This window comes from Nerophis lumbriciformis, linkage group LG01 (genome assembly GCF_033978685.3).
Source record: "Nerophis lumbriciformis linkage group LG01, RoL_Nlum_v2.1, whole genome shotgun sequence".
NCBI classification, from domain to species: Eukaryota; Metazoa; Chordata; class Actinopteri; order Syngnathiformes; family Syngnathidae; genus Nerophis; species Nerophis lumbriciformis.
In genome coordinates, this window is record NC_084548.2 from 18,675,945 (window position 1) to 18,694,339 (window position 18,395).

At 38.8% G+C, this 18,395-nt stretch overlaps 1 protein-coding gene across 6 annotated transcripts in view; it reads right to left on the reverse strand.

Annotated features, from left to right (window-relative positions):
* The window catches only part of casz1 (castor zinc finger 1), a 191,445-nt gene that overhangs the window by 17,617 nt on the left and 155,433 nt on the right, over window positions 1–18,395 (reverse strand). For all 6 annotated transcript variants that reach the window (XM_061976565.1, XM_061976573.1, XM_061976589.1 and 3 more), the window contains 6 exons: window positions 12,642–12,774; window positions 10,287–10,350; window positions 9,252–9,418; window positions 3,988–4,110; window positions 3,589–3,909; window positions 1,190–1,388 (listed from right to left, as the gene is read on the reverse strand). In XM_061976565.1, coding sequence (XP_061832549.1) covers window positions 1,190–1,388; window positions 3,589–3,909; window positions 3,988–4,110; window positions 9,252–9,418; window positions 10,287–10,350; window positions 12,642–12,774 — 1,007 coding nt within the window. The remainder of the gene's footprint in view (window positions 1–1,189; window positions 1,389–3,588; window positions 3,910–3,987; window positions 4,111–9,251; window positions 9,419–10,286; window positions 10,351–12,641; window positions 12,775–18,395) is intronic.

Consider the following 18,395-nt stretch of genomic DNA (forward strand, 5'->3'; position numbering starts at 1 on the left):
ATGTATTTCATATGCTGTAAACCTAGTTCATAGTTGTTAGTTTCCTTTAATGCTAAACAAACACATACCAATCGTTGGTTAGAAGGCGATCGCTGAATTCGTCCTCGCTTTCTCCCGTGTCGCTGGCTGTTGTGTCGTTTTCGTCGTTTTCGCTTGCATACGGTTCAAACCGATATGGCTCAATAGCTTCAGTTTCTTCTTCAATTTCATTTTCGCTACCTGCCTCCACACTACAACCATCCGTTTCAATACATTTGTAATCTGTTGAATCGCTTAAGCCGCTGAAATCCGAGTCTGAATCCGAGCTAATGTCGCAATAGCTTGCTGTTCTTTCCGCCATGTTTGTTTGTGTTGGCTTCACTATGTGACGTCACAGGAAAATGGACGGGTGTATATAACGATGGTTAAAATCAGGCACTTTGAAGCTTTTTTTAGGGATATTGCGTGATGGGTAAAATTTTGAAAAAAACTTCGAAAAATATAATAAGCCACTGGGAACTGATTTTTAATGGTTTTAACCATTCTGAAATTGTGATAATGTTACCCTTTAACCAGTCCTCTTTCTCTAACATTAATAATGATGACCCCCCAGGGTCATGCCCACCATCTAAGAAAAGGCCATTGTATTTCCAAGGCCCCCCTCTCGAACATGTCTGCACACCACCATCTGTTGGTGAGCGCCACATCCCAAAGGACTGAGCCAAATAAGATTTGCTGAGTTCAGGAGATGGAGGCTAAGGGGAGGAGGGATGGAGGACAGAGAGGCGCTGAGAATGGGGGGTGATTTTCGACACATTAATGAATTCATTTAAACGCTTTTCCAAATACGGGCTCATGAGAGCAGGCAGGGGGCTGCCATTTAGGTTTCATTTGCCGAGCATTCCCCTGATTTTTGCCCTATTGCAGACAGCCTTGTTTACCGAGCCAGTGACAATGATTTATTGGGTAATATCAGCTAAATTGGCCTTTTCTGAGAGGAGAATGCGGCAGTCAAAATGACATTATTGACATATAAACAGGCATTACTGGGGTGACTAGACTGCCTTTTTCGGCAGAGATGGAAGACACTGAGCAGCGTTTGTGAAAGCCTTGAGTCAAATCACCTCAAATGGTGCTGTAATAGGCAGCATACTTCACGCTCGGAAGGAGAGGGGCTCGGTGACAGCAGGTATCATGGCGGTGCACTCACCTGGTTGGGACATAGACACTGCAGGGAGTAGTAAGAGAACTGGTCCCGGACGTTGACCAGGTTGTTGTTGGGGTTGATGTGGTCCAAGCAGTGGGACTCGGCCTTGCCAGAGGTCTTGCACACGTACTTGCAATTTCCAAACAAACAGTGGAAGTGGAACTTGTTGGAGTATTTACAGTCCGTTGCCAGACACGGATCACTGGATGAATGAAACATACAGAGAGGAGTTAGGGAAAACATTTGGATTTGTGGGAAATATATCTCATGATAATTTAGTAGGATTTTGCACAAACTTATATTCACTGTGCAGGTCAATTACAATTTTGGTGTTAAATGTGTTATTATTGAACACTTTCTTTCCCATGTATTTGTTTGATGCAAAACGTGCATCAAATAAAATTGAAGTTTGATCAAAAATCTTTAAAAAAAAAAATTAATGAGACAGGTAGGAGGCATGGAAGTCCGTATGTGGCCATAAATCCACCATGAAAAGCGAAAAATGTCAGTCATTTGCCGAAATAGACAAAAAAATAAAATAAGAGTGACGGGTATAAGATGTTTTAAAACTCATATCAATGACCCACCACTTCTCACCCAATAGATGAAATGTACATGTTGTAATTGGTAGGAAACTTCTTTCATTTGGGGATAGAGGATACTCTGCCAAGTTGTAATGTTTTTAATAGTGTTTGCCAGAAAAAATGATGGTACCCTGGTTTTAACGAGAAGGCTATATATGTACAGTCGAACGAACCTCCTTTTACAAACACATCTTTGAATGAACTTTTTACATTTACAAACCACAGACCGGATAAAAAAGACGCACAAATCTCATACGAATCTTGTCTGAGTGTACGAATGTTTCATCCACTCTTTGTCGGCCTTGCAACGTAGCCATTTTGTGCCCAGCAGCACATTCATTGTGGGCGGGCTGACCGATCTCCGGTGCAGAGCAGTGCTGTCGTTAGCTACTGTGCTATAAGTTCTACTTTGTGTATTTTTGTAAGTGTTTTGTAGCATTTTTACAGCATGTTTTTGTTTGGTGGACTCAATATGAGTACAAAGAAAGCAATGGATAAGAGATGTGTGGTTTATAACCTTTTTACGATGCACACTAGAAAGACCCACCAACACGGAAAACAGGATTTTATTCTTTATTTCTAACCGTTGCAATGACCCGGCTGTTTAAGTTAAGGAGTTTTGTGATTTTTAACTGTGAGTGCACCACAGCGCTAGTGACAATGTGTTTGCGTGTCAGCAGGACTGCTATAAATGAGAACAGTATAGCTCGTCATGTTTTGGCTTTGTTATTTAATGGAAAGTTGATGCATCGATCCCTTGTTATGTTTGTTTGATACACAGTACTGTATTGTGCTTTATATTGTTTTCAAGCTTGGCTAGAACACATTATTTATGTTTACATCGTTTTTTATGGAGAAATTTGCTTAAATATACAATCTTTTCTTTTTACGAACTCCGTTCAAGAACCAACTAAGTTCATAAGTCTATGTTCCACTGTATTTATAATCATTGTGCAAGCTCCAAGCCATGTACGATAACAAAGTGGAGATATAAACTCTGTTTTCAAACTAATACATGAAAAAAAAGGTGATACCCACATACTTAGAAATATTATTGTGGGCACTTTTATGGTAAAATAAAAAATGTATATAATTAAACCAGTTGCTGCATGACAAGTGATTGGAAAGCAAAGGTGCAGGCGTAAACATACAAAATTAGCTGAACAACTATCATAAAACGTTAGCATGCTAATATAGGAGATGTTAGCATACTTCCAAAAAGGGGACACGTATCAAAATCCAGGAATTTATGCTTAAACAAACACATTTAGCTAAAAAGCTAGCATAAAACATTAGCATGGTAACGTCAGCATGCTAGCACGTGACCGGATAAGAGGGAATACAAAAATGCACTATTTGTAGGTGTAAACCTACAAAATTAGCTAAAAAACTAGAATAAAATGTTAGCATGCTAACATTGGCATGCTAATATGAGATGCGCCAGGTATCCAAATTCATGATTTTTAGGTTTAAACAAACAAAATTAGTTGAAAAGCTAGCATAAAACATTAGCATGATGACATGAGACAAGTTAGCATACTTCTAAGATGGCGCCAAGAAAACAAATGCACTGTTTTTAGGTGTAAACACACAAAATTAGCTAAGAAGTTAGCATAAAATGGTAGTACGCTAACATTAGCATGCTAACATAAGAGACATTAGCATATTTCCAAGGCGGCACCAAGTATCAAAAATCATGATTTCTAGGTTTAAACATACAAAAATAGTTAAAAAGCTTGCATGGAATCTGTTAATGCTTCACTTTCTGTACATTCCCCCCTAAAAATGTTGCATATGGTCAACAAAGGTATGCCATACTTCTCCTGGAACTGCAGAAAACCAGGCTTGACTTGAGGCTTAGCATTCTCCAGCGAAGTGGTGGCCAAAGGGGAGTTGGCTGGCAGGTTGGGCATGGAGGCCGGCATCTGAGGGATGCTGCCAGTCAGCTGCTTCCAAGCCAGAAGGGAGGGCGGAGGGGAGCTGTATCCTCCGGAGGGTGGGAGGTGAGCCAGGTCCATGGAGGGGTTGTTGGCCATGGAGACGGGCGCGGCGGGCCGCAGAGGACCTCCCTCGCCGGACACCTTGCCCTCGCCGAACGGAGGCTCCGACTTCACTTTCAGAGTAGCTCTGAGGTGAAAGCTACAAACAACACGGGAGCTTGTTTTAGTCTGATCAATGGCGGCGGGGATACTTCTTTGGAAACGCTGTGGAACCTACTTAGCATGCTTTATGGCTCCATCCACTGTGCTGAACAGAGCGCCGCAGTCTTCCACCAGACAGTGGAAGTGCACTTTCTGCAGGAAGTCACACTGAGCCTCGCAGAAGTCATCTGTGTCAAATCTTAACGTAGACAAAGAGGAAACGTTGTAAGGTCGCAAGTATTTCCAACCAATAAAACAACTGATGTTATGTGTCAAATCATTTCAAATTCACGTCAGACTAGATTCCCTTAAAGCGTTGCTGGGGCTTTCCGAGGAGTGCAGTAGTTTTTGTACACAGCACATTCAGACATCTGCAGTATATCGGTGTTAAACTACGGCCCGCCAGCGTCCAAAACCCGGCCCACGAGAAGTCCCAAATAAAAAATGAAAATAAAAATATATATATCTTTTTTTTTTTATTATAATTTTTTAAAATCTGTCCTTTCCAATCCATTTTCTACCGCTTGTTACTCCTGGTGTCGCCTAGCCACTCAGGAAAATCATATAGTGTAAAAATGAATTCCCCATCGATAACATGACATTATCGCGCTCTGAAGATATATGTGAATATATATATATATATATATATATATATATATATGTTAGGTCATAAAAAACACAAAGGCTATATCATCTCTACAAGCCTGTTTCGCAGGTTTCCCTGCTCATCAGGGGATTTTATTGAAGTGTCTGTAAACATATATATATATAAAACCATGGTATGCGAATGCTCCCATTACACAGAACTCAGCAAACACATTTGGGACCTCAAAGACAATAATGTTGAATATTCAATAACATGGCAAATTCTTGCATCCAGCACACCTTACAATAGTGGTAATAAAAGATGCAACCTATGCTTGAAAGAGAAACTGTTTATTATTTACCGTCCAGACCTGTCATCCCTCAACAAGCGCAGCGAAATTGTAACAACATGCCGCCATAGACGGAAACACCTCCTAGGTAACACATGAGCCAATCACCACGCCCCTAGGCCAGCCTGTACCCACCCACTCTGTGCCCTATATAAACCATGGTATGCGAATGCTCCCATTAAAATCTCCTGATGATTGAGGGTACCCCCCCTCATGAAACAGGCCTGTAGAGATGAAATAGTATTGTGATTTTTTTCCCACACATACATATATATATATATATATATATATATATATATATATATATAGGGTACATTACATGGGGGTGTGGCCATTGTTGCACGATAGCGCCTTGCTTCTGTGTCGGCATGATGAGACCAGTTCAATGCGTTTGTTTAAAGTGGACGCAACGTATATGTGTGTATATATATATAGTGGAGGTTTCTGTGATATATCCGTTATACAGTGCTCAATACCGGGGCAGAGCGGAATATACGTTAGGTCAGGGGGAAAAAAACACAGAGGCTATTTCATCCCTACAAGCCTGTTTCGCAGGTTTCCCTGCTCTTCAGGGGATTTTATAATATATATATAAAATAATAAACCTAATGACCTAATTTTTTTAACCCAATGTGGCCCCCGAGTCAAAAAGTTTGGGGACCCCTGCATTAGAGAATAGATGTATAGCTGTTCCTTTAAAAGAGTTGTTCAAAACACTGGCTCGTTAACATAGTTTTTTTTTCTCTCCATCAAGCAAACAATCACCGGTAGCAATTATAAGATAAGATGTGAATCAGAATAATGTTGTAAGTTTACCCCAATAATACTTTAATGATGGGAATTATTCTGAAATATTGACTATCTTTTAAGACTCCATCCGTTCGCAAAAAAAAATCAAAGAATGTGGGGACCTGTAACAACGGTATTGAGTATTATTGGCGCATTATGTGAAATTTTAAAAATAATTTACAGCATGTTGTAATAAAATTCATCAACATTTGTTCTACTTTGATGGACTGAATTGCCTCATGAATACAATCACACTATGCTTCTGCCAAACTTTTATTCAGCAGTGTCCTTTGTGATAGTTTCAGTTTATTACAGCAGCATTGTGTCCATTCAAAAGCCCACAGAGATCAGTTCTAATTTAGCGTCCCTTCAAAAGCGTCATGTTGACAGCTTTACGGCCGTATTCATAAAACAAGCGCACTATTTAAGTTTATGTTGTAACAGAACCTCTTCCCTAAATATACAATGTCTGAAAAACATTTGTTTTTTCATAGTTTTTGCCCATTTTTTTGTGTTTTGTTTACTTTTTCATTTAATGCCAAAATGACATGAACGTTTTGAATTGGCTTCACTACATTAGGAGACTTCAAATCTATATATATCAATCTATTTTTTTTTTTACATTTTCATATAAACCTTGGACATTGTCTGGAATACAATCTGAATATATGTGAATATAATTTGAACATATTGGATTCAACTGAATTGTAGTTGTCGACGCAGTCTTTTTGTTTATTGTTCAAGGTGTTTACTGATTTCTTATAAGTAAACATGTACAAATATTCACATAACTTCCATCCATCCATTTTCTACCGCTTGTCCGGGGGGGGCACACCCTGGACAAGTCGCCACCTCATCGCAGGGCCAACACAGATAGACAACTTTCACACTCACATTTTGTAAAATATTAAAAATATTCATAAACATACTTGAACTGCATTTTTGTTGGGTGTGTCTTATAGCCAAATCTACTTCTGGAAAATTACAGTAAACCCTCATTTATTGCTGTTAATTGGTTCCAGGCCTGGCCGGCGTGAATACATTTTGTCCATGTATTTACTGTATAATTCATTTTAAACAAAATATTTCCATAGAAAGAGCATAAAAAACATCTTTACGACCTTCTAAATACGTTTGTTAACAATAAGAAGGCCCTCTAGACATGAAGTAACACCTACAAACTTCGAAGTGTGATGCCAGTGTGAATACTCACTATGGCAGCATTCACACTAGTATTAAAAACCAAAATCGTGTTTAGGGCCACAAAAAGCTTTGGCACATCCGAATACAATTATGTAGGCTGCAGGGGTGTCAAACTCATTTTAGCTCAGGGGCCCCATGGAGGAAAATCTGTGCACACGCGGGCCGGACTATTAAAATGATGGTATTAAAACTAAAAAATAAAGACAACTTCAGGTTGTTTTCTTTGTCTTACTTTGGCCAAAAATAGAACAAACACATTCTGAAAATATTACAATAAAAATATAGAAAAAAAATACCGGCAGTAAAGTTTAGATCCGTGAAGGAAAAAAGAAAGAAAGTGAATAACTGTTTATAACTTTGTCTTGTATTATTTTTTAGTTATAAAGTTAAAGTACCACTGATAGTCACACACACCAGGTTTGGTGAAATTAACCTCTGCATTTGACCCATCCCCTTGTTCCACCCCCTGGGAGGTGAGGGGAGCAGTGAGCAGCAGCGGTGGCCGCGCTCGGAAAATCATTTTAGTGATTTAACCCCCAATTCCAACCCTTGATGCTGACAGCCAAGCAGGGAGGTAATGGTCCCATTTGTATAGTCTTTGGTATGACTCAGCCGGGGTTTTAACTCACAACCTACCGATCTCAGAGCAGACACTCTAACCACTAGGCCACTGAGCAGGTTACGACAACCTTCTTCCAAAACACAACATAGAATGTGAGATATAACAGGATAATGCATACATTTATCATTTGTTTTCAACACGGTTACAAAAAAGTGGGACCCCAAAAATGTACTGTATTCCCTGGGACCCCATTTTGAAAATCCCTAGCGCCAACACTGATGAAGTATTGGTAAGTGCAAAACAGCGGACCTGTTCTAATACTAATCAAATATCATCAATAATTGACTTTGACACCTATGAGGTACCGTATTGTTCAGAGTATAAGTCGCTCCGGAGTATAAGTCGCACCGGCCGAAAATGCATACCGTATTTCCCTGAATTGCCGCCGGGTATATATTATCCGCATGCCTCGTTTTACCGCCGGGTCAAACTCGTTTCGCAAAATAATTAGTGCATGCTTAGAATTACTGCCGGGTCAAACTTGTTTCGCAAAATAATTAGCGCATGTCTCGTTTTACCGCCGGGTCAAACTCGTTTCGCAGAATAATTAGCATATGCCTCGTTTTACCGCCGGGTCAAACTCGTCACGTCACGAGTAACACTTAACCTTTCAAGGCATCATTTTCCAAAATGGAGGAGGCTAATTTCAATAATTCAAAATCGCATAAAATGAAGAAGATAAAGAGCTATTCAGTAGGATTTAAGGTCCAAGCTATTGAATATGCTGAAAAGAACAGTAAACATGTTTTATTAATATAGCTGTGTGTGTCAAATATGAGTCATTAAATGACTCCCGCCTCATGGTGGTAGAGGGCGCTAGTGATCCCAGGAATCATTCTTGCGACTACTCGGCTGCAGAAGAAGTGACAACAACAGTTTTCTAAACTGGACTTTCAATCGAAGCAAGAGGTAATAATTAAAGGAAGATCTCCATCGAGACAGAGATACTTTTAAAACTGAAGAAAGATAAGGAAGACTTCTATAAACAAGTTATCGATGCTTTTGGTCAGAAGGCGCGGCGCATGGACTTCATTTATAAGTAAAGGTAACACCATAATAACATTTTTTTTTATTAAATGTGCTTTTCATGATGGTATCCTTACATCACACTCAAATTTATAAGCGCAGGCCTAAATTTACCGCAAGCCTTTGGTAAGCGCCGGAGTGAGAAGAGGTTTTAAATTAATTACCGCCCCGGCGCTAATTCAAGGAAATACGGTAATAAAGAAGGAAAAAAACATATATAAGTCGCATTTTTTGGGGAAATTTATTTGATAAAACCCAACACCAAGAATAGACATTTGAAAGGCAATTTAAAATAAATAGAGAATAGTGAACAACAGGCTGAATAAGTGTACGTTATATGAGACATAAATAACCAACTGAGAACATGCCTGGTATGTTAACGTAACATATTATGGTAAGAGTCATTCAAATAACTATAACATATAGAACATGCTATACGTTTACCAAACAGCCTGTCACTCCTAATCGCTAAATCCCATGAAATCTTATACGTCTAGTCTCTTACGTGAATGAGCTAAATAATATTATTTGATATTTTACGGTAATGTGTTAATGATTTCACACATAAGTCGCTCCTGAGTATAAGTCGCACCCCCGGCCAAACTATGAAAAAAACTGCGACTTATAGTCCGAAAAATACGGTAGGTGAATGCGAAAAAAATCTGTAAAAAGAGACTGAAAGAATGACGATAAAAGTGCTGCTGAGTTACTCTTTAAAATGGCTCAAACGCTTCACTTCCTGCACGGCTTTTTTTTTTTTTTTACCTGCGGAGGTAAGTCCTCCAGATCTCACTGGGTTTGTCAACCAAGGGTCTCTTCAGAGCTCGGTTCAGGTACTGCTGGGCCGCCTCGGAGGTATGCCCGCCATGAGCGGCCTCCAGCTCCGTCTTCAGATGCATGGCGTTGAAGAGAGCAGGGTTCACCTGTGACATCTACAAAAAGACACACGGTGTAAAAATCTCAGGTGTTAAAGTGAGCATGCTGGGCTCTCCAATATGTTCAGCGTGGGGTGAGACTTTACACACAAGCAAAAAAAAAACAAACAAAAAAAAAAAAAACCCCTCCACATTTGGCAAAGGGAATAAAAGCCAAAATGGCTTTACAAACATCCAGCTTTTTGCTTGAGTGCAGGCCAGGAACGTTTGCCAAGCCTCCTGTGGGACCCTCTGTTAACCCTTTAATGTGATGTGGTGGCTTGAATCCACCTCCAATAGCCGACATGACATGACGAGCTTGTTTCTAAGCTCTCTGGCTTCAGTGAAAAGGGAGGAAAAGTCCCTGGGAGACGCTGAGAACCATGACACGGACTGCCTGTGTGTAAAAGAAATGGGGAGCTGACCTGTCATTAATGTGATGGAGGATATTGTCCCTTTCAATCTTCACAAAAAAACACATCTACATTTCCATAGACTAACATTTGGACTTGTTGGAAAAATGACCGCAGCGCCTCCTTCAGATGCTTGTTAATCAAATAAATTACAAACTCTGCGGATAAATGCAGGGCCTGACAAGGCGCGCAGGAAAAAACATAAAGGGAAAGAAAAAAAATGGACCCCCGAGTTGAAAACAGCTCATCAAAAAACAAACAGCGCCATATATCTGGCGTAGCAGCCAGCTACTATACTTCATTATATTAATTCGTGTGAGGTGCGATGAAAATTACACCGTGTGAAAAATGGCAGGAAAATTTAAATGATACAAACTCATCTTATTAGCGGTGAAACATTAAAAAACAAACAAGCCCCGCCGTGTGCCGCTAATTTGTCTTGGGATGAAAGGGCTTTGATGGATGGATCTTACCTTATTCATAAGCGAGGATAAAAGAGATGCATTCCCTGGTACAGCGTGTCCATTTGATTCATTACTGGAACAAGGAAAATGAACAATGTTTAGTAAAGATTTGCATGAGAACAGTAAATATTACTATTTATCATGCGAGGTGTGCCGCTGTAATGAAGATGAAAACGCTGTCTTGTTAGAAAAAAAAAAGACTGAAGGATGAGACCAGGGTGTCCAAAGTGAAAAGAACAACAGTAAAATGTAAAATAAGATAAAATAAAAGAGCAAAATGACAGAGTGTAATGAGAAAAAAGCTCAAGTGTGTTAAATCTTGTTGAAAAGTATACAGGGGCCTTTTTGATATTGTTTTATTTTGTAAAACAAAATCTACAAAGACATTGTGTATTAATGAGGAAAGCTAAAAAAAAAAGTTTTGTCCTAAAATATATGTAATGTCTGTTTTTACAAAAAACAACATTTTGTAATGCAGCCCTTAAAGAACACCCCTGGTTTAGACCCTATCTTTGTTAACCACAAGGCCACTGAGTGGCCGCCCTGAGACTGGTAGGTCATGAGTTCAAACCCCGGCCGAGTCATACCAAAGACTATAAAAATGGGACCCATTACCTCCCTGCTTGGCACTCAGCATCAAGGGTTGGAATTGGGGGTTAAATCACCAAAAATGATTCCTGAGCGCAACCACCGCTGCTGCTCACTGCTCCCCTCACCTCCCAGTGAGTGAACATGGGGATGGGTCAAATGCAGAGGATAATTTCAACACACCTCGTGTGTGTGTGACTATCGTTGGGACTTTAACTTTAAATGATTGTAACAAATTGCATTATTCTTATTATGTGTTGCACTCAAAGTTCGATAAAGTGCGATCCCATATAAAACAACATTCTTTATTAGGTAATCATGCTGTGAACCGCAATTGTTTTTTTTATTTAAAAGTAGTTTTTTTTTTAACTTATATTTGCCTCATAATGCACCCAGTTTACATAATAAGTGAACTTTTTATTTCACAACAGTAACATATTACTACTTGCATAAACAACACAAAGTATCAGGATAATGCATGCATTGTGAAATGTTGTCTTTTTCGTCATTAAACTTGGTTTGGGGATCATTTTTATTGTATTCTTTTGAAAAAAAAAAAAGGGTAACAAATAAGAATTTCTATGTAAAGCGATCTTGGGAATAACGCGATCGGTATTTTATGGACCCAACATCCGCGTTATTTCAAACTTTGAGTGTTTGAGCGTTTTCCCTATAGATCAGGGGTCCCCAAACTACGGCCCGCGGGCCGGATCCGGCCCCCCAGCATCCAAAATCCGGCCCACAGGAAGTCCCAAGTAATTTTTTTTTTTTTTTTTTTCAATCTTTCCTTTCTAATCCATTTTCTACCGCTTGTTACTCTTGGTATCTCCTAGCCGCTCAGGCAAATCATATTGTCTAAAAATGAATTTTCCCATCGATAACGTGACAATGTTAAATGTTGATGAACATCAATGTTAATTGACGTTAAATGACAAAACGGATTATAAAGACAATGTATATATGTATATATATTTTTTTCATAACATGGTCACTACTGCCTAGTTTCTCTTGTTATATTCTTATTTTACTGTTATATTTTTATTCTCATTTTTGCTTTTTATTTTTATTCTATTGTAATATTTTTCTATTTTGTTTCCATTTATTCCCCCATTATTTACTTTTAACTTTTTAAATTTGATCTCAATTCTGTACACTGCTGCTGGAATTTTAATTTTCCTGAGGGCACTCTCCTGAAGGAATCAATAAAGTACTATCTATCCATCTACATATATATAATTGAATTTCTGCGACGTATAGTATTTAAAAATAAAGTCAATATTTTAATTAGAAAAAAAAAGTTTCCAGCCTTCTAAATAGTTTTTTTTTTTAACTTTATTAGAGCCCTCTAAACATGAAATATCACCCATATAGTCACCATGTCTGTTTATATATATATATATATATATATTTTTTTTAACCCAATGTGGCCCGCGAGTCAAAAAATTTTGGGGACCCCTGCTTTAGATTATGTATTTTTGCTCTTTTTTTCCTCACTTTTGCTGTTGTTTTTTGTCCGACATCCAACAAAACTCAAGCTGTAGGCCGCAAATGGCCCCCTGGTCGCACTTTGCACAGCACTGTAATAACTAACAGTACGCTTTGTTATCTCTAACAAAAAGCTAACACTAAGTTTTGCTTTAAAATATATGTAATGTCTGTTTTTTCAAAAGAAAACATTTTGTAACAAACACCCCTGGTTTAGACAAACATCTTTCTCAAACAAAAATGTGGAGGATTTTAATAAATTAGTTTTTTAAATAAAAAATCTTCAAATACCTGCTCTCTTTCCGACTCAGGTCCAAACTCTGCTCTTGTGTAGACTCCTGCGAGGCCCCCGAGGTGGCTTCCAATGGCTCCTGCTTCACTTGAACCAGATTAAACTGGTTGACTGAGGCCGGCTGCCCGCTCCCTGAGGATGTAGCAGAGAAGAGAAACAAAACGTGATTGTTGGTCAGCACTATTATCATGACGAGATCCAATCTGACTTCAGTCCCGGGCCCGAAAAGAGTTCTTAGAGTGATAATTATTGTGAAATGATGTCAGGCCTTTTAAATGGTGATGGAGAGGCGGGAGATATGAGGGAAAAAGACTCCTTTTTCTACAGGACTTGTCACAACTCATTTGCTGGGCTGCCTCTTAACTGGTCATTAAGTGAGATGCTAATGCTGAGGGAAAGTGGCAGCCTCAGATTGGACGCCACCCCCCCACCACCCCCCACCCTCCCCGTGCTTCTCGTTGGCCCGGCGACGTGCTGCAGCCGATACCGCCGAGCGTACCCACGAGGAACAGGGGTGCTGTGTTGGTCAGATTGGAGATGACAGCCAATCAGATCGGTTCAAATAGTGCAACCTCTCAATTGCGTTCTGATCCAAATAGGTATTTAGAGCATTTTGCATCAGATGAAGCCATCAATGGCATTGGCATGGATCGCATTATTACCAATCATGCCTTCTCCACTGAGAATTTGCAGAACATTAAGTGGAAAATAATTCTGATGCTGCATTTGCAATTATTCAAATCAGTGGTTTTCAACTGGTTTGTGACAGGACACAATATCACCATTTAAAGACAAATTGGTCATCACTAGACACACACATACTGCATCTCAAGAATGTACTTCTTAATCATTTTGATAATCGTAGTATACAGATTAAAAACATTTGAGTGACTGGAGTTGGGGTTTTTTTGTCCCTCGGCAGATTGTAAATGAAAGATAAATGAATCATTAATGGTATATGCAATTAGAATTGCTGTCAAATAAATCAGATTAATCGCACTTTTGAATTTGGATTAATCATGATTAATTGTATTACTTGCTTGCATTATTTCAATTCATTTAAAAAGACCTCAATATTTAGACAGAAATACCATTTTATAGTTAAAACCGATTAGAAGGTAAAGGAGCACGTGCAGTCACAACAATTCTGTGATGAATCCATTTAATGCATTATTTTCTGTGACCAATAATACGTTAGTTATTACACTCAACTATTTTCTACCGCTTGTCCCTCTTGGGGTCGCGGGGGCGCTGGAGCCTATCCCAGCTGCATACTGTATTAATTTTCTTTGGCACCTTTAACAAAAAAACTAACATGAATGTTTTTGGTTTGGAGCATACAATTGGTTTGCTTTTTGCATCTTTAAATGAACAAAATGTATCAAAGTGCCCCCGGCCATTTATTACTTTAGGTATGCTAACTGTTAGCATGTTAGCATGCTAGCCTTCTAGCTAATTTTATAGGTGTATGTCTCAGAGTTAAATATGTTGTTATTTCGCATATGCTAATTGTTAGCATTCTTATTAGCTTGTTTTTCCTTTTAGCTCATTTTACAGGTATGAACCCGAGAGTCTTATATTTTCTTACTTGACGCCATGCTAACTGCCAGTGTTTCAGTTTAAAGCTTTTCAGCAATCACACTTAATTTCTACCTTTTTTTTTTTCCAGTGATAAAACTGGTATTTTGCATTAAAAACATAAATTATTGAACAATTATTATTATTTCCCATTAATTCCTTTCAGCACATTAAAATTATGATTTCTGATTATAAAATCATAAAACATGTTTGACATAAAGTAGGGAAGGGATTCATATGGGCCCATTCCTGGGTGCATCTCGCGTGAGAGGAAGGTGGGGGTTAATCATTTAGCAATGCAGTCTGCTGAAAATAATGGAAATCGCCACACTACATAGCAGCTGATGCTGTGGTCAAAGTTGGAATTGACACAATGCACATTTTAAGATATTCAACACTCTACTGCCATCCAACAGCTAAAGTGCAAATTTGTCAAGTGTCATGTGTCAGGTAAACCGCGACAAATGGGCCATATAAATTCCCTTCCTACTGTAAATAAAAATAGTTTTTAAACTTTTGTGATTGGAGTAGAGTGGGCCTAAAAATATATTATGTTTAGAGCCCCAATTTTGCTTAAAAGAGTCGTTCAAAAAACTTAACTCATTCGTCAATTTCACATGTCTACAAGGTAAAGACTCAACAGTTGAGACACACTTATTTAGTTAATTGTTGATCTATTTTTTAAAATGTATTTATTAGAGATGTCCGATAATATCGGCCTGCCGATGTTATTGTCCGATAAATGCTTTAAAATGTAATATCAGAAATTATCGGTATCGGTTTTTTTAATTATTTATTAAATCAACATAAAAAACACAAGCTACACTTACAATTAGTGCACCAACCCAAAAAACCTCCCTCTCCCATTTACATTAATTCACACAAAAGGGTTGTTTCTTTCTGTTATTAATATTCTGGTTCCTACATTAGATATCAATATATATCAATACAGTCTGCAAGGGATACAGTCCGTAAGCACACATGATTGTGCGTGCTGCTGGTCCACTAATTGTACTAATCTTTAACAGTTAATTTTACTCATTTTAATTAATTACTAGTTTATAGGTAACTGTTTTTATATTGTTTTACTTTATTTTTTATTCAAGAAAATGTTTTTAATTTATTTATTATTATTATTTTATTTTATTAATAAAAAATAAAAAAAGGACCTTATCTTCACCATACCTGGTTGTCCAAATTAGGCATAATAATGTGTTAATTCCACGACTGTATATATCGGTATCGGTTGATATCGGTATTGGTAATTAAAGAGTTGGACAATATCGGAATATCAGATATCGGCAAAAAGCCATTATCGGACATCCCTAGTATTTATTCGCACAATATAAACAGTACAAGAGGTAGTAATATTGTAAAAAAAATATGGAGACAAGAAATTAGTCTTGAGAAATATGTAATAAGAAATAAGAAATAAGTGCAGGTGAGAAAAGAAACCCAAAAAGGCTTATGCAAGGTTCTCACTTAAGGCAGTAAATTAACAAACACAATTAAACATAGTCTAGAGCAGTGGTTCTTAACCTGGGTTCGATCGAACCCTAGGAGTTCGGTGAGTCGGGTTCAGGGGTTTGGCGGAGGTCAAGACACACCCGACTCATCGTGTAAATAAAAACTTCTCCCTATCGGCGTATTACGGATACGGCAACAGCAGAAGTCACACTGATTTGCAGGTGTGTAATTTGTTGTGAGTTTATGCACTGTGTTGGTTTTGTCTTTGAACAAGGTGATGTTCATGCACGGTTCATTTTGTGCACCAGTAATAAAACATGGTAACACTTTAGTATGGGGAACATATTCACCATTAATTAGTTGCTTATTAACATGCAATTTAGTAACATATTTTCTCTTAACTAGTCATTATTAAGTACTTATTAATGCCTTATTCAGCATGGCCTTATTATAACCCTAACCCTCTAACCCTGGCCCTAACCCTCTAACCCTAACCAAATAACTCTAAATTAAGTCTTTGTTACTTAGAATATGTTCCCCACACTAAAGTGTTACCAAAAACATAACTTTGTCTTGAATTTGAAAAAAATCAACATTTTATTTTTCACTAAAGAAGGGTTCGGTGAATGCGCATATGACACTGGTGGGGTTCGGTACCTCCAACAAGGTAAAGAACCACTGGTATAGAGAGAAAATAAGATAACAAGTAGTTTACGTTGTGTGGATTGTGTCTAGGTGAGTGTGTGTGTGTGTGTGCGTGTGTGTGAGGTTTATCTGTGGAAAAACAAAAATAAATGCCTGCTTTCTAGTAAATAGCACAAATCTTCCCCTACAAACAAAGACCAGGGGGACACTGTGGAGTAAAATTGCTGACAGGAAGGTGAACTCTCTCTCCTTCAATCCCCAAAGGGTTGAAATATTAATTTGTCCCGGGGCAATGTAGAGAAGCCAAGTCTTTAGGGACATATAAGTGGGGTTTTATCTTCAAAACTGGGACCTCTGCAGGCATGCCCCCCGCCCCCAGCCCCGGACCCCAGCATAGCCCTTATGCCCCCTGGTGCAGCCACCACAAACTGAAGAGCACCAGCAGGGTTTGATATGATGTAGAACGTGTTAAGGAATTGGGGGCTTGTGTTGAAGGATTGTGACAGGCAAGGTCATGGGCAGCCAAGTGTGTGCCCTTAACCCTCATCCTTGTGCAGCCAATGGGCTTTTTTTTTTTTTACTGCTGGGGAAAAAAACAAGACAAACGTACGTGAGCGGGGGGGAACGCAACCACCATCCACCCCCCTCCCCCTTACAAGATGACCCACAGACATATCAGGCAGAATACAAGTAGAAAGGCCAGTCTTGGGCCTTGTCAGCTAAAAGCTGGGAGACTGGCAAGTGTCAATGTCGGCCATGGCTGTGGTTGGAGGGGTTTGTTGGTGGGGGAATGGGGGCGGACCAATACAATCTTAATTTTACATCTACTTTGAGGTCACCGTCTAGTCTTCCCTACCCCCAACTTGATCCCAGCACGGCCAAAATGAACCAGCCATTCATGTCAGTGACAATTAAATCATCTGAAATGATAGGCGACTATGGAGGATCAACACGGTATAGCTCGGTTGGTAGAGTGGCCGAGTCAGCAACTTGATGGTTCCAGGTTCGATCCCCGCTAGTCACTGCTGTCGTGTCCTTGGGCAAGACACTTTACCCACCCACACTGGTTTGAAAATGTAACTTAGGTATTGGGTTTCACAATGTTAATGCGCTTTGAGTCACTAGAGAAAAGCACTATATAAATATCATTCACTTCACCCTTATGTGGGCTCTGTACCGAGGATGTCGTTGTGGCTTGTGCAGCCGTTTGAGACACTTGTGATTTAGGGCTATATAAATAAACATTAATTGATTGATTGATTGACTTCCCAACACATGATCAGCAGATACCGTATTTTTCGGAGTACCGTATTTTTCGGACTATAAGTCGCAGTTTTTTTCATAGTTTCCAGTGCGACTTATATATGTTTTTTTCCTTCTTTATTATGCATTTTCGGCAGGTGCGACTTATACTCCGGTGCGACTTATACTCCGAAAAATACGGTATAAGTCGATCCGGAGTGTAAGTCGCACCGGCCGAAAATGCATAATAAAGAAGGAAAAAAACATATATAAGTCGCATTTTTTGGGGAAATTTATTTGATAAAAGCCAACACCAATAATAGACATTTGAACGGCAATTTAAAATAAATAAAGAATAGTGAACAACAGGCTGAATAAGTGTACGTTATATGACGCATAAATAACTAACTGAGAACGTGCCTGGTATGTTAACGTAACATATTATGGTAAGAGTCATTCAAATAACTATAACATATAGAACATGCTATACGTTTACCAAACAATCTGTCACTCCTAATCGCTAAATCCCATTAAATCTTATACGTCTAGTCTCTTACGTGAATGAGCTAAATAATATTATTTGATATTTTACGGTAATGTGTTAACAATTTCACACATAAGTCGCTCCTGAGTATAAGTCGCACCCCCCGGCCAAACTATGAAAAAAACTGCGACTTATAGTCCGAAAAATACCGTACATTAAAGAATGCTTTCAAAATCTGTGGAGAGTGGAATAATGTGCACGTTTCTTTCCTTTTTTTCTTCCCTCTACCCAAAGAGGGAGTACAAATGAGTTTGACTCAAAGCAGCTTCTTTCTGGA